Source organism: Mus caroli, chromosome 7 (assembly GCF_900094665.2).
Source record: "Mus caroli chromosome 7, CAROLI_EIJ_v1.1, whole genome shotgun sequence".
Taxonomy (NCBI): domain Eukaryota; kingdom Metazoa; phylum Chordata; class Mammalia; order Rodentia; family Muridae; genus Mus; species Mus caroli.
In genome coordinates, this window is record NC_034576.1 from 120,365,290 (window position 1) to 120,388,066 (window position 22,777).

Consider the following 22,777-nt stretch of genomic DNA (forward strand, 5'->3'; position numbering starts at 1 on the left):
ACCATCCGTAACGAGATCTGACTCCCTCTTCTGGTGTGTCTGAAGACAGCTACAGTGTACTTACATATAATAATTAAAAAAAAAAAAAAAAAAAAAAAAAAAAAAAAAAAAGAATACAAAACAGCAGCTAAAGTTAATGCCTTTACAGGACATGCTTAGTACTATACAGGCATCGTGTTTGCCATCCTCCCTACCTTCCGGTTCCCAGACCCTCAAAATAAGTAAAACACTTTTCTCCCTTTTCTTGACCAATAAATAAAAACAAGATAACTTCAACGGGCTTATAAGACTTTCATCTTGTGTTCTGAAGTCAGCAAGCTGTTTTAACGTTGTGTCTCATGGGGAACTTTCCACGCTCTCAGCACTTTTACAACTACTCTGTACCTCTTTGAATGGAATCCAGCTGCTTCCAGGCTTGGCAGGGTTTGATGGCGTCTTTAGTTTTTCAAGGGCATTGTCAATGGCATCACCATAGTTATCCTGAAACCACTTTTCATGAGGTGTCTCTGCAGGGGCAGCGGTGATGCTCCGCACATGCTCCAAAGCAAACACGATGGGCTTCATCAGTGCTGTGTGCTTCTCTCGCATGATGGCAATTTTCTCTTCTCTGACCAAAGACATTTTCATTCAAAAATTTATTTAGTATCAAAAGAGAAGTAAAATACTGACAAATAACTTACTACCTAATGCTGTTTAAGAAAAAAAAAATCAATAAATGAGACTGCTTTGCCTTTCAATTTTGTTAGTGAAAATGATCTGAGCCCTCACCATTTTTTTCCCCCCGGTTTTTCGAGATAGGATTTCTCTGTGTAGCCCTGGCTGTCCTCGAACTCAGAAATCTGCCTGCCTCTGCCTCCCAAGTGCTGGGATTAAAGGTGTGGGCCACCACTGCCCGGCCTGAGCCCTAATCTTAATCATAAGGAAAAGCAATGCAAAATGGACCAGATATCCAGATGCAGAAAAACTAAAACTATCAAACTCCTTGTCAAAAGCATAAGGGAAGGGGATCTTTACAATAGATTTATCTGTAATTCCTTGAATATGGTGCCACACAGACCAAACTGACAACTGAAAATAGTGGCTAATGCTTGCAAATCATGCATCTACAAGGTCTTACCCCGCTTTTTTTAAATCCTACATCTCAACAGCAAAACAACTTAATTCAACATTCTTTAAAGATATACAACTCAATACTTAAGATACAAAAAGAAGCTACACGTTACTACTTATTAGGAAAACACAAATCAAAATTACAATCAGATAATTTAGCAGACATGAGGACTGTGAACAGAACTCCCAGAAAACTACCAACTGAGAAATGGTTCTGTAGGTAAGAGTCTACTACACAAGCATGAGGATTTGAATTAGAATCCTCAGAAGTCATATGAAAGCCAGAAAAAGTGGTGAGACACATGACAGAGAGACACATGGTAATCTCAACACATGACAGAGAGAGAGACACACATGGTAGGACAATCCCCAGAAGCTCATGGACCAACTAGCCTCATGTACACAGCAGAAAGCGGGTGGGAGTGAGGGAACGTCTGCATTAAATAGGTGGAAGATGAGGCCCAACACTCAAGGTTGTCCTCTGACTTCTTTAGAAAGGCCATGGCGTGAATGTATACACACCATGCAACATATATACAAACATACAATTAAATGTTAGCAAAAGCCGGGCATGGTGGCGCACGCCTTTAATCCCAGCACTTGGGAGGCAGAGGCAGGCGGGTTTCTGAGTTGGAGGCCAGCCTGGTCTACAAAGTGAGTTCCAGGACAGCCAGGGCTACACAGAGAAACTCTGTCTCAAAAACCAAAAAAAAGAAAGAAAGAAAAAAAAAAAAAATGTTGGCAACAATAGGAGAAAAACCAGAATCCTCATGCATTGAAAATAGGAACATAAAATGGCAAAATTTTTGTGGAAAAGATTCCTTGGCTTAACAAGATAATCACATTAGTCAGTAAATTTACCAAGTAACATACAGAATAATCCAAGGACTCAGTCAGTTACTACACACTACTGTTCAGAGCAGCAGTGGTCACACAGCTAAAAGCAAACCCAAGTCTCCAACAGACGAATCAAAGAGTAAACTATGGTTTATGAGGGCTGACACATGGCTCGGCTGGTAAGGGTACTTGCTAATAACCAAAAGTTATTAGGCTTATCCAAGACCTACATGGTAAAAGGAAAAACTCAACTGCACAAGTTTTCCTCTGATCTGCATATGCACAGCATTCACACATATATAAATGATAAAAATCTCCTAACCTGGAGAATCTATACAATGCAGTACTGTTCTATAATCATGGAAAAAACACACACACACACACACAGATGCATGCTTGAAAACCTAGGGCTAAATGAAAAAGTTACAAAAGAATATAATTCCACTGATATGAGGAATTATACACCTAAAGCAGGATAGTTCATAAAGCAAGAGCAAGAAATAAGAACTAGAGGTAATGAGAGGCAGACAGAGTTTATTACTAAGTACAGAGCCTATTTGAAATTAGAAATTATTCTAGCAGAGGGTAGTGGTAATGAAAGCACAGTACTGTGAGCACTCAACACCTATCTGAGGTTAGAAATTATTCTAGGAGAGGTTAGTGGTAATGAAGGCACAATACGGCCAGCACTCAACTCTACAGTTAAAAATGGTTAAGACTATGAATTTTGACACATTAACAAGAAAAAAGTAGGGAGAGCACTGGAAAGATGGGTCAGTAGTTAAGAGCACCAGCTGCTCTTATATAGATTCCGTTCCCAGCACCCACATGGCAGCTCACAACCATCCTTAACTACAGTTCCAGGAGATCCAATGCTCTCTCCTGACTTCCATGGGCCATCAGGTATACACATACATATCGGCAGGCAAACACTCACACACATAAAACAGATAAATCTAAAAGACAAAAGCAGCAGCCCCATCTTTCCAGCAAAGGAGTGAAGACATACTTGCGCAAGGTGTTGTTGTTCTGGACTCTCTTCACCTCGTCCTCCAGTTGCTGAATTCGTCTCAGGACATACATGTGCTGCTGTAACAAAACTCCCAGCCACAGCTCATCCCAGAGTACAGTGACCCTACGAAGCTCTGCCACAAGCATCTGGACCTGCAGACACAACACATCCACATGGCTCACAAGGCAGCATCCAATTAATACAGAGGTAATGCTCATTTCTCAAAAATTTATCAGCAGCACTATCAATATAGATTAGTGAGACCAATTCCAATTATTTGTAAACCTTTGCTTCTCTGATATGATTCTCCTAAGAGATATTAGTTTTAAGATTGGGGGAGAGGGGCTTGCAATGAACACTACTTTGTAACAAATAAATAAGTTTTCTTATACCTGTAAAACCATTGTTGGGTTGGCAGAGGAAAGTTTATCTACAATTTTGCTGTAGCAATCCTGCATCATGGCCTGGTCCTCATTTAAACCACTTTTAGGTTCCTCTTTGTTGCTATCCTGAGAAGCAGGAGGACTTCCTCCTTCACATTCGGAAACCAGCAGTTCTTCTCCTTGAATATTTCCAAGTAAAGTTGGGATTGCAGAGGAATACTTGTTTCCTACAGTGGGTGGGACAGGAGAACATGCACACATTGGGTATGGAATGCAAGGATACGCTAGTTCACAGTGTTGTGCACGAAGCTTCAGACTGTGGTGTTCTGTACTTTTACAAGATATGCTTTTCATGTATGTTTATAAATAATGTAAACTATTGGAGAAAAGCTGGGGAAGATGGCAAGCAAATAGGAAGCCTCCCCAGAGTGTGTAGAACATTCCCTAATGTTTATCTTAAACAGCTCTATGCTAAGCTCCTGAGGTATGGTAAGGAGTAATAACATGCAAAACACATAGACACATAGTAGCTTCTTCAGCAAGTCCCAGCCATTATTAACAAAAAACACATCACACAAAATGACACTTAAAAATTACTGGTAAAACAATTTAAAGTAGCAATATTTTCGCTGGGCAAAGGAGCACACATCATTAACTTGAGTACTCTGTGAGTGCGGCAAAACCAGCTATCTAATAGTGAGTGCCAGGCTACTGAGGGTGATATAGCGAGACTCTGTTCCAAGTAAATATATTTTAATGTTGCATACCTGAAGCCTGGGATTCACTGCTAAGTGATATGGTTCCTACTATTGCAGGATACAATATGAGATGTGGGGAATCTTGGGCCACGCGGCAAAGGAGGTTACAAATACTCTGGCGCACATACACTTCAGGGTGGTTTAAGCGTGAGAAAAGCTGTGGAATAATTCCTTCAGGAGAAAACAAAGTTAATAAAATGTATGAATTTTAGGAATACAAAAGGGAAAAAACCTGATTATGTCAGTATCAGCAAAGATCCTAAAGGCCAAGTTCTCTGTGTAATGACCAAGGCCCATATGAAATGATACTTGCTCTGCAAGTCTGTTTACTGTAGAACTATAATCATAGTCTAGAGGAATTAAAGCACTGAATGTTCAGCATATGCCTCAAAGAAGGCAGAAAAAGTAACTGTGACAAATGGTTATACTAAGTGTACTGGCTATTTTTGTGTCAACTTGACACAGCTGGAGTTATCACAGAGAAAGGAGCTTCAGTTGAGGAAATGCCTCCATGAGATCCAACTGTAAGGCATTTTCTCAATTAGTGATCAAGGGGGAAAGGCCCCTTGTGGGTGGGACCATCCCTGGGCTGGTAGTCTTGGGTTCTATAAGAGAGTAGGCTGAGCAAGCCAGGGAAGGCAAGCCAGTAAAGAACATCCCTCCATGGCCTCTGTATCAGCTCCTGCTCCCTGACCTGTCTGAGTTCCAGTCCTGACTTCCTTTGGTGATGAACAGCAGCATGGAAGTGTAAGCCGAATTAAACCCTTTCCTCCCCAACTTGCTTCTTGGTCATGATGTTTGTGCAGGAATAGAAACCCTGACTAAGACACTAAGTCCTCCACATTTATTTTCACCACCCTCTCCAAAACTAACTTTTGATAATGAAAAGCTTCTTCTGCCTTCTAGACTCTCAGTTCTCTACGAAGTAGGAAAGAGGAGAGCTTTTAATGAGACACCAAACTGTCCTGGTTGTTCTATGAACTAGCATGGATATTCTCTAACATTTTCAAATCCATAACAAGAGAAACAAACTATTTCTGTCCCACTCAGAAACATATCTACTACACCAGGGCATTTTAATTAGGCCATTACCTCTCCATGGAGCAGTAGGGGTTGTCTCCAAGCCACGTTCCAGATACTGCCGGAGCTCACCAGCATGCTTCACTAGCAACCTGAGTAGTCGCAGGGTAGCCATCACAATCACATCATCAGTGCTCTGCTCTGCTCTGTGACTTAAATGGAGCCTGGGATCATCCTCATCTAACAGAACCTAAGTGAACAATTAAGGGGATAAGGAAACCATTTCTGCTACCACTCTTTGTCTACAGAAAAGAAATTCCAAATGAATTCCCTTAGAAGACGGTGCCACCTACCTGACCAGCATTTAGCTTAAGGAAAGTAAAATATGCACTGCAAGACAATTTGTACAGGCTGAAGATTCTGTCCACAACTTTCCGCCACACTTTAATCACACCTTCAGTTGCATTTTCATCAAGTTCAGAAAGCCAAGGGCAGCTTGATATTAACTGCCGCCAGATAACATCGACCATGTCGTCGTCCTCATTATCTTCACTCTCTGTTATCTGAAGTGTTATATCTTCATCCTAAGGAAAACATGGGCATAGAATAATACTTAACGTGAAAAGGAACAAAGATACATGATCTGACTATCATGTGGGAACATTTTTCTCATATATGACACACTAAATAATTCCAAATACTAAACCCATTAGTAAGCTTCTCTTTATAATATGCTTATCAACAAAGCCAATTGTATTTGCAACACAATCAGCCTAAACCTCATTCACTATTTATTTAATAAAGTAGCCAATTCCCAAAAAACTGAGTTGTAACAGGAATCTTGGCACTACTCCCCCAGATGCACTGTGTCCTTTTTTCCTTGCCTGAATTCCTGCTGGCCGACATACAGCTTGTCCAAGAATACCATATATTCTCTCTTTCTCTTCTTCAGTTATAGTATCTGGAAGCAGATTTTGAACTTCAGATTTTTCTCTAGGCAACAGACGAACACCTTCTCCCTGACTATAAAAATAAACAAGTCATCAAATATTTCAGCAACTGAACTCTCCCAATGACATTTTATATCTCCATTTTGCAGAGGGTTATATCAACTACACATTGAAACATACATACCTGGCATTGTCAACCACCTTTCTGCCCCACCTATAAGCCCAACTAGCCAATGCTGCCCAAGATTTGGCTACTTCAGGTGCCTGCACTGAAGACAGGTGATACAACTGTCCCAAAATGAAGTCAGGTTCTCCAACTCCAATATGCACTGCCATGACAGGGAAAAGAACAAGAGTTCAGTGTCACATGCAGAAACATCTAATGGTGCTCTGACTGACCTGTGAAGATTTTATTATTTATAAACAAGCAAAAAGCCCAACATTATCACAGTTCATAATTTGTTATGACCAAAATTTGGATACTTTTCTGCAACATGACTATACTAAAAGACATCAGCCTCTCCCATCAGCTTACATAAGCATCTGTGGAAACATTTGTACCTTTAATGACACTAATCTTTAGCAACAGCTCATGTGTCAGACATGCTGTAGAATGTCTTAAATCCTGCTTTTGAGTGGTTATTCCCTAATGAATAGAATCATTTTAAACATTTGGAAAAACAATGAATAGGTGATAAGCAAACCACAGAGACCACAGGCTTGACAGATCTTTAGTTCCATATTAAATAAAGAAAACTGCCTGGTTTAGTGAGTTCATACGCCATGACATACACTGATTTTAAGACCTATCCCTTATGAACATAAAGACCTGGTTAACATATGCACTAGAATTATAAAAACTAGTGGACAACAAAAACAAAATTTAAACCCCAAGCTTCAGCATAAAATGGAGGTGTATTCTCCTGTGTCAGTTAAAAGATTAGTTATTTTCCAAACTGATTAATAAGTCAATAGAATGTCTACATAGCATGCATGAGGCAGAGAGTCTGTAACTAGTAAAATGCACAAACATGGAGGTGGGGGGATGTGGGGTCAGGGGAGGGAGACAGTGCCGCCTCCCTATAAGTCAGCATTTAGGAAACTCAAGAAGGAAAGTTTTGAGTGTGAGACCAGCTAGGCTCTGTAGGAAGGAAGATACTGTCTCAAAAGAAATATAAAGCTGATGGGTGTGGTGGCATATTCCTGTAATCATAGTAGTTGGGCAAGAGAGGCAGGAGGATCTCTGTGAGTTTGAGGCCAGTCTGGCCTACATAAGTTCTAGGCCAGTGGATCTACATACGGAGACTCTATCTCAAAAAAGGGGGAAAAAAAAAAAAAAAAAACAGAAACTGGGGATGGAGCTTGGTAGTAGCCTCCCTTATGTGTTGAAAATGGTTTAAGTAGTATGTTTGCAGACTAGTTCATCTGATTCCACACAGCTATGAGCAGTAGCTCGTTCCTGCAGGAGACACCCTACAAACAAAACTGCTTTTCCATTGGACCCCACAAGAGATGTGGTACTTTTCTGAGGGAAAAAAAAATTCTACTTATATATAAAAGCATGGATCCTTTCCCTAGAGCACAGTTCTGCAGGGACCAGCCCTCCTGCTGTCAAAGCAACAAGGATTAAAGACTTACTGCAGTTTCACAGGCACATTGTTTATTGGGACACAATTGGAAATTTCCCCTTTCCTTTTATGTGTGACAATAAAATAAACCTATAACTAGCATGCCCAAGAGCCTGGATTCAATCTCTAACACCCTTCCCCTCCTCAAAAAACAAAAACAAACAAACAAACAACCCAGATGTTTAGATGAATCAACCATCTATTTCTTGTCACTGTCAGAGACAATAAGGCACTTGAGTCTTTCTATGTTCCAACAACCATATGTAACGTAATACAAGCTATTGCTACATGCCTGCTGTTCCTGACACTAACTCCTTCATGAAACAAGGTAAAAATACCATCTAGTCAGGACAACAACTTGCATCTGAAAGATCAGACACACAACAATAAGTTACTGCCAGGCAACATTTTGTAGTTGAACTTTTTGTGGCAAATTATAACTAACATAACACTGATTTTACATTTATGAAGTTGGTATTTTTAAAGCTAACAAAAGAATGAAACCATACCTGTAGACTCACTCTCAATCCGAGGATGCTCCTCTCCAACTGTATTAGCAGATGGTAGCTCTATTAGAGCGAGTATGTTCCTAGACAAAGTAGAAAGGCCTGAAAGGTTCTGTTGCTGCTGAGCTCTGTACACCTGCCTCAGCTGTCCCGAAATCTCTTTCCATTCTGCCTGGACCCATTTAGCCAGGGTCAGAATTGACTTAGCCACTGCATACTCAGCTTTCGCAGACTTGCAAAAAGATATAGCACAAGAACTCAACATTTCCATTGCGTGTGTTGACTGGCCTACAGTAAAAAAAAAAAAAAGAGAGAGAGAGAGAGAGAAAAAAAAAAAAAAAAAACCACATATACATCTAAAACCAATAATTTACCCTTAATGGTAAATAATTTATTTCAAGATGAAGTAATTACTTTTCTGTTTTTAAAAACATAAATTCAAGGTGGTGGTGCATGCCTTTAATTCCAGGTCTTGGGAGGCAGAGGCAGGTAGATCTCTTGAGTTCAAGGCTAGTCTGGTCTCCAGAACAAGTTCTAGTACAGTCAAGGCTATACAGAGAAACCTGTCTGGAAAAAACAACAAACAAACAACTTCTACAACTCTAGTTCCAGAGGATCTAGCACATCCTGGCCTCTGGGGTAGCAGGCACATATGTATGTGGTACATACATATACATGGAGGCACTCAACACATAAATAAAGTAACAAAAACTAAGACAAAATAAAATAGAATATCATAAAGTCAGGCAGGCATGGTCTTTAATCTCAGCACTCAGGAAGTGGAAGTCAGCCTGCTTGACATAGTGGGTTTCAGGCCAGCTAGGAAAGTTGTTAATAATGACAAAATAAAAAATTCAAGAGCTGGGAAAATGGACTAGTGGGTTAAATGCTTGTTGTGTAAGCACTGAGGACTACAGTTTGAATCCCCATAAATGCTGGGTGGGCATGACAGACTGCTTGTAACCCTAGCACTCTCTGAGAATGGATATGGGTTCAAGTGAAAAAAATCCTGCCTCAGTAATATGAGATGTATAACAATCAAGGACTTCCACTGTCAACCTTTGGTCCACACACACACATACATGCACACACATATGAACTGAACTTATATGTAGGCATGGCTCCTACAAAGACAAATAAGTAGGCATACCACATTCCCCAAAAGGAAACAATGGAATCCAGGAACAATCAAGGATCTTTGAAAATATGTCTTACTAAAGGACACTTTATTAAACTTACATATTTTGGAAACTCAAGTATCAATTATAAAACACCAGTATGCCATAAACAATGTTCTACAAAATCTGGAAATAATTTTTTTCTAAAATATTTCTTTATACCATGCACAGAAACACGCATTCAGTTTACTAACCTGCTGTATATAACAATTTGGTTTTTTCAATATCAAGCTCAGGGCCCCATTTTTCATCCACTTGACCTTGAGTGGACAGTTTTTTAAAATGCTGGACTAAGTCCTGGGCAGTGGTTGTCTTTCCCAGCTGAACCTCACTGCACTGTGCCAGCAGTCTTGTCGCCAGTGACACATTCCCCCGTTTTCTAGCAAATTTTGCTGCTGTCAGACCTAATTCCATGAGATGGCTTCTAATTGGTACTGTTTGCTCTGCAAGGAAGAAAATGCTTCATTAGTCCCAGCTCACTTAACTCCAGGCACTATTTCTGAAGCATGCTCTTCTTCACCAGCTCTCAACCCTCAAACAATGCTTAGCATAGAACAGTGTTTAAATGAAGAAACACTACAAGTAGAGCAAAGAGAAAATCATTCTCTACAAGAAATTAACCTTGTAACATTGGAATTGTCAGAAAAGAGCCTCCCTCAGAGCCTGGAGAGACAGCTTGTCAGTTTAGAACATTTGCTACTCCTCTTGCAGGGACAGTTGTATTCCAGGCACCCACGGGATGGTTCATAACTGCCTGTAATGCCAGTTCCAGGTCTGGCCTCTGGGCACATGTGGTATTACATATACAAATGCAGGCAAATACTCATATGCATAAAATAAAAAAAAATTTTAAATGGTGAACACAGTACATTTAAAAGGAAAGGGGGGGAAGGAGAGGGGGAAGAGAAAATGAAAAATCTTGGCCAAACAGCAGGAAAAAAAATAAATAAAGGTCAAAGAAGTCAAAGACCCCTTCCCTTTCATTGACTCCTGGAAAAGGCATCTATCCTGTGGCTTCAAAGAAAGGCCCACACCCTGAGCAGTTGCTTGGCAATTAAATTAGATTTGACTTTCAACTTCCTCAAATAATTTGCTTTTTCCCTCCTTAATGTCATTCCTAAGAACCTTGCTTAGCAGCAGGAAGCTGGTCCCTTTGCCTCATTCTTACCCTATTCTAATTCACAAGATAACTTTCAACTGAAGTGATTACACACAAGTAAACCTGGAACTTTTATTTTTCCTAAAAACCCACAGAGCCCTTTCTTTCCGCAGCCCCTCAAAGTGGGGAGTTTCCATTGATGCCTTATGCTGACTGACATCCCACCAAAATCTCACCCAGCTCTACTCAGGTAAACTGAGTCACCTAAGAATTTGTTTATATGGTCTCTAACCTTCATATCCTACCTAAGTAATGCACCCCTCCTTTCTTCTCATTTCTACTCTCAAATTTCAGATTAAATGTTATTACTTCCTCCACAAGTTTTCTACTAATTCCTATGGTCAGATCAGAGATCCCTGTTGCATGCTCTTTTAGCTGCCTACATATGTACTTCCACGCTTCCATGCAGCATAGTACTGTGGTGTTCATTCATTCACTGCTCAGTTCTCCCTGCTGAACTTTAAAATCTCCTTGGTTGTAACAATGAAGAAGGCCCATCTTGCTTGCCATTATCTGCTAACTAATGGCACAAACTACTACTTCTAGATTGTGTCTAATGAATAAAACTGATTGGGAATGGAGTTGTATATCAAAAAGTAGGTTACTGACTTTCCAATGTTTCATATAGCAAGGAAAAGACATGGTGGTATTTTCAACTCTGCTTATGTCTCTATCCTATGCTAAGAATTCCATATATCTCACCTCAAAAATGGGATAATTCTCACATAAATTACAAGGAAAGCAACTCAGAAATGCATCAGGCTCAGGGCCCTCAATGTGCAAATGCTGAACCAATGTTTTAAACCCAATGAGAGGCTATCTTTGGCAGATGCCAATAACTGTCTAGTAATCCAAGGCCTATTTTGGAAGTGGATTTACTTAACATTTAATACTTTAACTTTAGTCACATATAATCAACTAAAACTATAGAACTGAGTTGAGGCAAGGTACTATTCTATAGCAATAAAAGAGACACTTTCCTTTTAGAAAAAAAAAAGATAAAATCTGCATACTCATTCTCTAATATTTTTCATTTGAAGCATTTGAAAATCCTTAACATTGTAGCACATATTAAGTGCTAAAGAACTTGTACATAGAACACATAAACAAGCCTTATTCATTAAAAATGAGCAAAAAATGCTAGACATGGTGGCATATACATTTAATCCGAGCACTGTATCTCTGAGTTCAAGAACAGCCTGGTCTACTCTTGATTCAAAGATAACTGGAGCTACACAGTGAGACCCTGCCAAAAATAGAGAAAAAGCCAGGCATGATGGTCATACCTGTAATTCCAAAATTCATTCAGGGGCAAAGACTGGCAAATATCTGTGAGGTCAAGGCAAGCCTGGCCTGAATATCAAGTGCTAGGGCTACAGAAAGATAGATCTTGCCTCCTCCCCCAATAAAAAAGAAAAGCAGGCAAAAGATGTCAAGAGACATTTGAAACATAAAGCACACAATCGTATCTGTGCAAAGAAAATGAGGAAATGCACTAGCACCAGAGAAATACAAACTAAAATCATGAACTAAAATTATACCCCCTTCAGTGACTAAAAAAAAGGAACAAGACAAAAACTGGAACGTTCATAAATACTAAAAAACATTAAAAAGGCATAACCACTATCTAAGAAATACTGAACTGTTTACAAAGTAGAAACCAATAATGCAACAATCTCACTCCTACACTTCAACTCAAGAGATACATAGCCCCAAGATTTGACTGTGGTATTGAACATGAATATAGTAACAGTTTGTCCTGTCAACTTGACAGGATTTGGAATCACTACAGAAATAGACCTCTGAATACATCTGTGAGGGTGTTTCCAAAAAGGTTTAGCTTTTAAAATGGGAAAACTCACCCCAAAAAACAGTCTAGGCACTACAGTGTCCATGGGAACAAAAAGGAGAAAGCAAACTAAGCATTAGCATTGTCTCTGCTTCCTGGTGGCAGATGTGACCAGCTACCTTGCATTTCTGTCTCCATGATTTCCCTATCATGGTGAACTGTACTTTGAACTTTGAACCAACATAAACCCTTCTTTCCTTAAGTTTATTGTCAGGTTTTAGCTGAAGCAAGAAAAATAATACAAATGTTCATAGCAGCTCATGCTTAGCTACCCAACTAGAAAGACTGAGAACAAGCTCATAGCAGAGAATGGAAAACTAAACAAGTGGTGGCACATCCATACAGTGGAATACTACTGAACAATAATAAAGCAGGCCCACTTGACTAACAAGTTAACATGGGGAAACCTTGAAAATATCATGTAAGCCAGAGACACCAAATATAGTAGCATGCAATTCCATTTATGTAAAGACATAGCAAACATCACTAATTTACAGTGATAGAAAGCAAATCAACTGCCCGAGATGGGGCAATAGTAAGAAAATGAACAGAGAGACACAGGATTTTTCTGGGTACACAGAGGAAGATGGGAGAAAAAAAAACTGCACACTTAAATGTGTAATTTACATCTCAGTGAAGCTAACTTTAAGAAAAAGAAAATCAGGCCAAGAAGTAGCATGTGCCTTTAATCGCAGTACTTGAAAGGCAGGTAGATCTCTGAGTTTGAAGCAACCCTTGTCTATACAGTAAGTCCCGGAAGGGGTTGGTGCAAGAGATGAGAATAGGGAGGGAAGGGGAAGAGGGAATATGTTACCTTTAATTTTCTCTAACAGTTGATTCTGGTACATGGTATATCTCAGTGCCTGCATCCATGGCCGCACATCATGTTGCTTACATGAGCGAAGAGCATCACTAAAGAGTGGGATAAGACAGTCCTGCCAGAAAGACAAACACTGTGTAAAACAATCTCACCTAATAAGCTCAGGATAGACTACAGCCTTTAGATCTATTCCAACTTTCCTACAACCTTCCACCATGTTTCTTGCAAGCTGTGGTTCATATATTTGAATTCTTGGTCCCAACTGGTAGAACTGTTTGGGAAGGATAAGGATATGGTCTTGTTGAAGGAATAGAGTAAATGAGGGTAGGGTTTGAAGTTTCAACATTCAGTGTCTCTCACTCACTCTGCCTCCAACTTGGAAATCAAAACCTACGGTCTCAGCAGCCATGCTTACAGTCTGTCATCAAGAACTCTAACCCTCTGAAACTATAAGCTCCAAATCAAATATTTTCTTTTATAAGCTGCCTTGGTCATGGTATAAAATTAAAGCATTGAAAAAGAAACTAAGCCACACCCAAACAGACAACCTTTTGTTTTATTAAATAAATCCAGGATATTAAGTACAATTTGTCAGTATATTTAATAAAGTACATTTGTAAAAACATGTTACTATAAACCAGAATTCGAGAAAAGCATTAAACTACTGATTCTATAACTTTCCAAGATTGCAACTCCTTTGCAAAGGTTCTCTCTTTGGTTGAAGCTTACTCTATTTAGAGTCAAATCCAAAATTTATCTATAAGAAAAACCAAAAGTTCAAAAACTCAGGTTCTTCTGTCTGCCCTACACGACCACAAATGAAAATCTGCCTAGAGGGGCAGGAGAGATGGCTCAGTGATTGAAGGGACTGGCTGCTTTTCCAGTGGCCCCAAGTTCAATTCCCAGCACTTACATGGCAACTTACAGCTGTCTGTAATTCAAGGATCAAACATCCTCAATACAGATATACATGCAGGCAAGACACTAATGTACATAAAATAAAAATTATTCTAAAATAGGAAAAAAAAAAAACGAAGAAAAAAAAAATCTGTCTAGAAATGTATTTTAGACTTCTGAGTTCACCAGTTCATTCAATTATAAATTTTACTTTAAAAACTGAGAAAATGAAGATTTTGATCTATACTATCTTATAAATACTCACAGAAAACGCTTACAAAAATACACTTCAGCCCGGCGGGGTGGCACACGTCTTTAATCCCAGCACTCGGGAGGCAGAGGCAGGTGGATTTCTGAGTTCGAGGCCAGCCTGGTCTACAAAGTGAGTTCCAGTTCCAGGACAGCAAACCCTGTCTCGAAAGACCAAAAAAAAAAAAAAAAGCCACTTCAAGGATGGAGAGATGGCTCAGTGGTTAAGAGCACTTGTGGCTTTCAGAAGATCCACGTTAAATTCCCAGCAGCCCCATGGTGGCTCACAGCCATCTGTAACTCACATCCTAAGGGATCCAATGCCCTGTTACAGTTTCTAAAGGTGCCAAACATGTAAGTGGTACACAGACATGCAGGCAGGCAAAACACTCATAGACATAAACTCAGTTTTTAAAAAATGTAAGGAAAAAGCAAAAACAAAACAAACAAACAGCAAATAATCTACATACCTCTGTTGAAAGTCTATTAGAAACTGTGTTCTCGAGTGCAGATGAGCAGTACAGCTGCAGGGTACTCAGTACTGGTAAGGACTGTGACACCGTTAGAGTAGACAATCTTAGTGGTCCAATAGCGATGCGTGAGGTTTGCTTCAAGTACTTTACCACATTTCTGAAAGAATGTATTTGCTGTCAATTAACATTCTTCAGCTTGTAGCCATTAACATCAAGTCACTAAGGCATTATCATTTGGCAACAAAAATCAGGGGTCATAGAAAGAAAAAGTAGCCTGCTCTATAATAGACTGTGAGCAAAGACAGACATATACTTTTAGGGGTTTCTGCACATCTATAGTGCCAATCACAGCATCCCTTGCAGCCAATGTACACTAGAGACTCACTCAGTTAAGGACTGCCATTTCTGATCTTGTTCCATGTGGTTTAAAGCAGTTGCCAGGAAAACCGAGCTTCTCAACAGTTGGACTTCAATGGATTTCTGAAGCTCCCGTGGGTCTGGGCTTAGCATGTTAGGAAGCAGCTTTTTCATATCTAAACAAGTTAGATAAATTAATTTGATCCTAATGAACAAAAGTATTAATATATTCTAGCAATATATAATTATCATTAATGAAAGCTTCCTTTCATTGAGTTTAGGTAGTTAAAGCATTTCAGATCACAATATAAACAGCATTATTTAACATAAAATTACACTTCCTGACTCTAAGAATTACCTGCCCTTAAAAGCGCAAACACTAGCAAGCAACCTATTTTCACCCTTCTTTTTATATCTATACTTTGCTCAGAAATAGACTAAAACTTGATTCTAAAAAGGATTTAACCATTTCAGTGAATTTTCTTCCACTTTAGTTCATGAAATTTAAGCTCATTTTTTTACTTATTTAGTGGTGTGCACTGTATGTGCATCTGGAGGCCAGAGGTCAACCTCTGGTATTCTTCCTTGAGTATTATTATCCGTCTTTGTTTTGAGACAGTATCTCATTGGCCACCTACTCTACCTGCCTTTCACTGGGATTACAAGCATATCCAATCATACAAAGCTTTGTGACACAGATCCTATACTCAGCTCTTCATGCTTGTGTGACAAGCATTTTAGTGACTGAGCAAGCTCCTAAATCTCAAACTTATTTGTATATCCTTAACTAATTAAGTTTAGCCAAATTTATTTATACCAGAAAAACTAAAATAATTCTAAAACAAGTAATGTGTAATTATTATAGACTTGAAATGAATACTCTTTAACAAGCCGACCCACTAATTTAGCACCTCCTATAAGAAAGCAAAGCACAAGGTAGAGTGGAGCTCAGCACTCAGGAGGCAGAGGTAAAAGGATCTCATGAATTCAGGCAAAGTCGACATACTGAATTCCAAGGGAACAGACACACACAAAAATTTCAGAAAGGAAAATTAGTTTTAAGATAAACTTTTCTCTCATTCTTAAAACTGAATGCGTTTTCAAAAATATAAACAAAAGGCTAATTACATGGAAACAAAACTGACACTTTAAGTCATGAGGGAAACTTCCTTTCCAGTTATACACATCAAGAATGATCCTGGTGCATTTGGGTAGCTCTCCAGAGGTACTTGAGAGCCTTACACAATGCAGCCTACTCTCAAACCTCAAAACACAGCAGACATCTGAATGTCACAAAGCAGTGTGCAGTGTGCTCATCAAGATGAAAACTGCAGCCAAAACACTACTTTGTACTTTCTCAAGCTAAATGTCTACATTCATCTCAAAGTATCAATATCACATCTTTCTAGTTTAGTTCTAACTGAGCTATTTTTCATTTGCTTTATCAACTATTACTAGCACAACCCTAATTCTATTTCTTATTATAATCTAGGTCTCCAAATAAATATACAGAAACTTACAATAGTCTAGGACTCCAAATAAACAGACAGAAACTTACCAATTTCCTAGGAAAAGATAATGAATAATCTTGTAATAACAAAAAAATTAAAACCATTCCCAAATACCTATTTTTTCTTTTGACCCTCCAGCAAGTAGATTAATATTTTCTCCTGGTAATAATTCCAACTGCTCAGTGCATTCAACAAACTCTCCAGACTCGAAGCTGCTTAGTGACCTGTAATTAAAATGTCCATCAGTCTGTGTTAGGCCTTACCAGCTTGTATAACCACTGGGGACTCCAGGGAGAACAAGCACTGGAAGGAAGCAGCCATCTAGAGAAATAGCATTTACAAGCAAAGCACCGTTTTATCTTGATGTGGTTCCCAAGACCTAAGTCACACTACAGCTGCAATGACAGGCAAACATGGTCCTAGCTATGACAACCAGTTAGTTGAGCTTGCTCGCCCTTTGTCTCCTTCATCTTTCTGTAGTGAGTGACCCAGGAGCCTGTTAATATACTGGCAGTAGACTCTACAATATGTCTTCAATCCTTGCTCTCTCCAAGCCACTGCATCCAGCCAGCTGGCCTCTCTCCCCACCGAGAGCCTACACTGTTTTCCTATTAAGTCTCCTATCATCTAAGCTTTGTACCTTAGCCCTGACTCCTTCACTGAGATCCTGTTTTTTTTATGAGATTCCAATTTTCTGTTTTCTTATCTGCAGCCATTTCCTATGGCCCTGGTGCCCCAATGCCAAAATGAGATGCCTCAGTCATACTAAGCTCCACACTACTCCACTGTCCTACCACAGATACTCTCCAACCAGGAGGAGGATTTATGTTCTCAATCTCTCTCTTCTGTCTTTTGTAAGACAAGCTCTCCATTGCTTTGGAACTCACTTATATAACTAAGGATGAAAGTCCTGACTCTACCTCTCAAGCGCTGAGATTACTGCCTACACTCACCCACTCCCGGCCACCACAACTGCCATGCTCTCCTTATCTGCCTCTCTCACTGGTCCCTCTTATCACTAGGTCTAAAAACAGCAATGGAAATGTTCATCGGCTGCCTTACCCAACTCCTGCTCCAACCTAGACCAGTATAACCAGTTGTTTCTCAAGTGAGACAGTGAGAGTTAAGTACTGGCTGCTGATAAACTGTTCATATCTAGTGACCAAAACAAGACCCTGGGTTTTCTGGTGGCTGGATCTCCATGTTCCCACTAATCTACAGTTTTTGACTTTCAGCTGCCCTCCTCTTCCAAACAAAACAAAACAAAACTTACTATTTTGATTTCTTCTGCCCTAACTCCAATCTACCACAGTTATCCTAAACTGTCTATGACTAACTGCTTTTCTTGAGACACAGAAAAGAGAAGTCTACTTAATGTTTTGTCAAGGTGTTTTCTCCTGTTTCTTCATTCTCCATTTTGAAGAGCTAAAAACAGTGTTTTGTCCTGCTATACAAAGACTGTTTTCAGTTTTTAAGGAAAGTGACAGCAAGCCAACTCTGATGTGCTTTGCCCTACCAGCCATGTGACTAAAATGCAGTAAATTCCCAATTTTGAGAAGGACAATTAAAGAGGAATGAAGAAAAATAATATAGATGTTCACAAACTCTCATCCTTAAAAGTAAATGTCTTCAACTATTCAACAGTACTTCAGAAACACAGCTTTCCTGTGTGAGCCTCTCTAAAGCATTGCCTTTTTATGTATAATGATTCTATCTTCCCACTAAGCAGATTTCTCCCTTGACTGTTAGCTTCCTGTTATAAAAATAACCAATTTTGGTATTTCTCACTACTGAGGAAGGCTACTTATTGACAGGGCAGACAACACAGACCTGTAACTGGCAAATGCAGCCCTTACTTGATATAGTTGAAATCGGCTTTCAGATTGAGTGAGGTGCTGCTAGAGTTCTTCTTCAGGTCATGGACTGCGTTCTGCCACTCCTGCACAGCAGCCCAGTCAGCAATAGAGATGTAGCACTCACATGCCTTATTTCCTAAGTAGTTGATAACTTCAGGGGAAGAGTCAATTGATTTGGATAGCACAGTTTTTCTGGATTCACCTAAAAGGGTTTTGTTTTTGTTTTAAAAAAAAAAAAAGACAAAATTGAGAACTGTTAATATATCATGAAAAGAAGGCAAACTCCTAGAAGTTTACCTGCACAAATGAATGGTATCTTTGGCATATTTTAAATGTAAACACTGAATGCTCACCATTTAGAGAATGTTTGGGGCTGGCACTGTTACGTCCAGCATTGGCCAACATGAGAACAGACTTGTCAAAGCTGGAGATGCAGCAATCAACACCTGTCATGGCACACAGGTGCTCCTGGTATTCCACAGAAGCCTTTTCAAACCTTAAATGCAAATATAGAAGCCTTATTTCTTAAAAAAAAAATTACTCAAATGTATCTCAATCCTAAAAGAATTAATGACGAGAAAATGAATTACTCAGTGAATTGCAAGACAATGAGTCAGTTATTTGGAGGAAGATATTAGATCTCTGTCTCACACCAAGACAGTATAGAACAACTAGTAGAAATGATCAATAACAACTTTGATGTCCACAAATAAAGTATGTCAAATTATCATAAATTCACAAATATATAACAGTATCAATTAAGAAAATTCAGATTGTGGAATATTACCACAGTAAGATGTTTTAGAATATTGTGTAGAAAAGCAATGCAGCTCCATAGGTATACTGCTGTTTCTGTAGGGGAGGAAGACACTACCCACATGACAAATGGAGCTTTATAGGCACATCAAAGCCTGCAGACACCAGGTTATTTATTCTTCCAAATTTAAGTGGTTGTTTCTCTCTCCAAATTTCTAAGAACTACTTAAATGTATGAGGTATGCCCTTCACTCAAAACTGAATCAATCTGTACATGTAATCAATCCACAAAGTTGTGAGCAAACACTCCAGCAACACACAATATCACACCAGAGTCTAATACGGAAGGTTTTCAATCAAAAATCATGTTAAAACTATTTATGAAGCTGAAAGACCTTGCTTTCCAGTATGATTTCTCGTAACCTCTTAAAAGAGACATTCATACATGGCTGCTAATCAAAAACCAAATGAAAGATGCCTCCTATTGAAGTGATTATAGTATAATACTCAAAAGTGGACAAAGCCATTTTCAATATTATACAATACAAAGAATTTGGACATAAAAATACCATTACTTATTTCTTTCCTTATAGCTTACCTCCCTTCAGCCTGCTGGGCCACTGAGTTAATCCAGAGAAGGTTTTTACCAACAGCTGAAGATGACCAGACAGCAATTCCCTGTATAGCTTCAGGACAATGGAGCTCACACAGTGCTTCTACCACCATCATGATAGTTACTTCCAATTCACTCCCCTGGAAACAGCAAGCAAAAGATTCTCTCGATACCACTGAAATTCAATTCTCTACTGAACTTACAACATCTGGTCACAATCTATATATATTTAACAATCATTTTCACAATATTTAGATAGCTTAGATGGCTTAAGAATCATCACAAAACATCTATTCTGAACCTAATTAAAGAACTTTCCCACACATTATAATGTATTCCACAGACAAATTCCTTACTATTCCTAAAGTCCCAGTCTTTAGGAATAAGACGTTCATATTTTTAACATGTTCTATATAGAAAACATAAGTAAATTTTATGATCAGTAATGGGGAAGTAATGGGAAGTAAAGTTTGTAATGAAAAAGTCACCAGTTTTGTAAGATACTGGATAAAGCCTAGAAAAAGAACTAAAGTAAACTTATCTATAGATATCTATTGGGGGAGGGAGGGAGGGAGGGAGGGAGGGAGGGAGGGAGGGAGAGAGAGCGAGCTTATATATCTATATATAACTCCATCAGAGACCAAACTCAAAAAATTCCTACAATCAGCTAAAATGCATCCCAAATACACCACATTACCTGAGTTAGACTATTTGTTTTCATTTCAGTAAGTAAGTCAAAGCCGTGCCTCACTGTCACTGCAGGCTGACCTGCCAACAAGCCAACCCTCATGATGGAGAGGCGGATCCGAGTGAGCCAGTCTTGGCAAGTCTGTCGATTGGTATAGAAAAAAGTCCTAATGACCTTTAAAAAAAAAAAAGAAAAGGACTCAGGACTAGTTCCAATCATGATGAAGATGCCTTAAATACACATAAACAGAATCCAGATGGACTGTGATCTCAGCCATATACAACCCCACCAGGTTTCACAATCTATTACAAAGCACCACTATTTCGCAACACCAACCTTGGGAGGTGATGTTAATGCATTGGCACATCCCTCATAGGCATTATACATTAATTTCTCCAGGTTCTCCAGATACTGAAGCAGAAGAACAAGTCTAAGCTGATTGCTTCCATGGCCTTCATCATTATCTGCAGTGGTCCACTGACTAACATCCTGGTCAGGGTTTAGTGTGTGGGCTGCAAGACTTCTAATGATACCTGAAAACAAAAACAGCAACATTCTGAATCAGAGACAACTCTTAGTAAATCAATTTACAAGATATCCTATTTATATATTCATCAATTTAAAACAAAAATTAAAAACCTCTCACTTTCTGAGGAAAACATTTGTCCATATAATCCCCTAAGCTTTTGAATAAAAGCAGATGTGCACAAAATTCAACTAACAAACCTTATCTAAAAAGATCTAGAAATTATTCAATTAAAAAATAAAAAACCAACTCTGAAATCTGTTTCAGTATAAGAAAGCCATGGTTTCTAAAGTTAAAAACCTAGAAAGTCATCTGCATCACAAATTTTGAAGAATGCTAAATTGTTGGTTACCTTCAATTGTCTGGAACGTGTCCTGAGCTCTGCCCAATGGGGTTCGCAATTTTGAAAGAACAGTAAACTGCGCAGCTTCCCAAATAGCCCACTGCCAAAGGACAGCATCTGTCTTTAGAAGATTGCGGGGAATTGTGGATTGGTCACGCTTATCCAGCCTCTGGCAGCTATAGAACAATCTTTCTAACCAATTGTCCTTCCTGGGAAAAGTAGTTTCATATGTAACAGACAATGACAACTTCATTTTAATCATCAAAACAAGTGCAAGGTACATGGGAGTAAGGACCAAGTTTTCATACCAAAAGAAAACTGCATCATGGAATAGGCTGGGGTGCACAGCTCTTAGCAATTTGGCTGCCAGGTTACATTTCATCCACTATAACTGAACATTTTGATAATACCATCACCTCCAACCCACCCTCCAATGGATTCATTTTAATCAGATCAGTCAACTGTCAATCATCAGTGAATGTCACAGCCCACTTTTGTTGATAAAAATACAATCTTCAAAGCAGTACTCTCTCTAAACCTGATGAAGACCAAAGTGAGCTAGCAAAAACTATTGGCTTCCAATTTGGCACCTTGGATAATATTTCCTCGAATCTGGATGTAATTATCATCCTAGTCTTTTCAAGAGAAGTACCTTTTTCTAATGAAAGAGCCTTACCCTGTTCGGTGAGAGTTTCCATACAAAATGAAACTGATGACATCAGAAAAGTCCTGAGGGTGGAACGTGTTACTTGGTGCTTTACTCATGTGGCTTCTCAATGCCAGAGAAATCTCCTGAATCTCTGTGTGATTGTTATTGCTGTTAACAGAAAACAGTCATTATTATCATGTAACATGTTTTAGGAGAAAGGGTAGTAGAGTCTATTAATGAGATACTGTACATCACTAAAAGCACAAACAAAACCAAGGTTTAAAAAGGAATAGAGAACACCAGGCATGGTGGTCCACGTATTTAATCCTAGTATTCAGGAGACAGAGGCATGTAGATTCTGGAGTTCAAGGTCTGCCTGGTCTGTAAAGCAGATTCAAGACATAGTTTAGATATGTAGTGAGAATCTATCTTTAAAAACAAAATGCACATACACAGGAGGGGATTATAATGTCGTCATTTTAGAATCTTAAAAGTTCTCACATTGTTGGTACAGAGGAATAAGAGATGCTCAATGTTGAGAGTATTTGCTGGCCGGGCGTGGTGGCGCACGCCTTTAATCCCAGCACTTGGGAGGCAGAGGCAGGCGGATTTCTGAGTTCGAGGCCAGCCTGGTCTACAGAGTGAGTTC

General features: G+C 39.1%; 1 protein-coding gene across 2 annotated transcripts in view; it reads right to left on the reverse strand.

Annotated features, from left to right (window-relative positions):
• Smg1 (SMG1 nonsense mediated mRNA decay associated PI3K related kinase) overlaps window positions 1–22,777 on the reverse strand; it is a 107,129-nt gene that overhangs the window by 32,389 nt on the left and 51,963 nt on the right. For both annotated transcript variants that reach the window (XM_021167438.1, XM_021167439.1), the window contains 21 exons: window positions 22,156–22,296; window positions 21,489–21,688; window positions 20,947–21,143; window positions 20,620–20,784; window positions 19,908–20,062; window positions 18,907–19,049; window positions 18,554–18,755; window positions 16,812–16,921; window positions 15,215–15,362; window positions 14,827–14,986; window positions 13,205–13,325; window positions 9,577–9,825; window positions 8,208–8,492; window positions 6,255–6,399; window positions 6,005–6,143; window positions 5,474–5,704; window positions 5,193–5,370; window positions 4,110–4,271; window positions 3,352–3,569; window positions 2,957–3,111; window positions 385–607 (listed from right to left, as the gene is read on the reverse strand). In XM_021167438.1, the coding sequence (XP_021023097.1) occupies window positions 385–607; window positions 2,957–3,111; window positions 3,352–3,569; window positions 4,110–4,271; window positions 5,193–5,370; window positions 5,474–5,704; window positions 6,005–6,143; window positions 6,255–6,399; window positions 8,208–8,492; window positions 9,577–9,825; window positions 13,205–13,325; window positions 14,827–14,986; window positions 15,215–15,362; window positions 16,812–16,921; window positions 18,554–18,755; window positions 18,907–19,049; window positions 19,908–20,062; window positions 20,620–20,784; window positions 20,947–21,143; window positions 21,489–21,688; window positions 22,156–22,296 (3,727 nt within the window). The remainder of the gene's footprint in view (window positions 1–384; window positions 608–2,956; window positions 3,112–3,351; window positions 3,570–4,109; window positions 4,272–5,192; window positions 5,371–5,473; window positions 5,705–6,004; window positions 6,144–6,254; window positions 6,400–8,207; window positions 8,493–9,576; window positions 9,826–13,204; window positions 13,326–14,826; window positions 14,987–15,214; window positions 15,363–16,811; window positions 16,922–18,553; window positions 18,756–18,906; window positions 19,050–19,907; window positions 20,063–20,619; window positions 20,785–20,946; window positions 21,144–21,488; window positions 21,689–22,155; window positions 22,297–22,777) is intronic.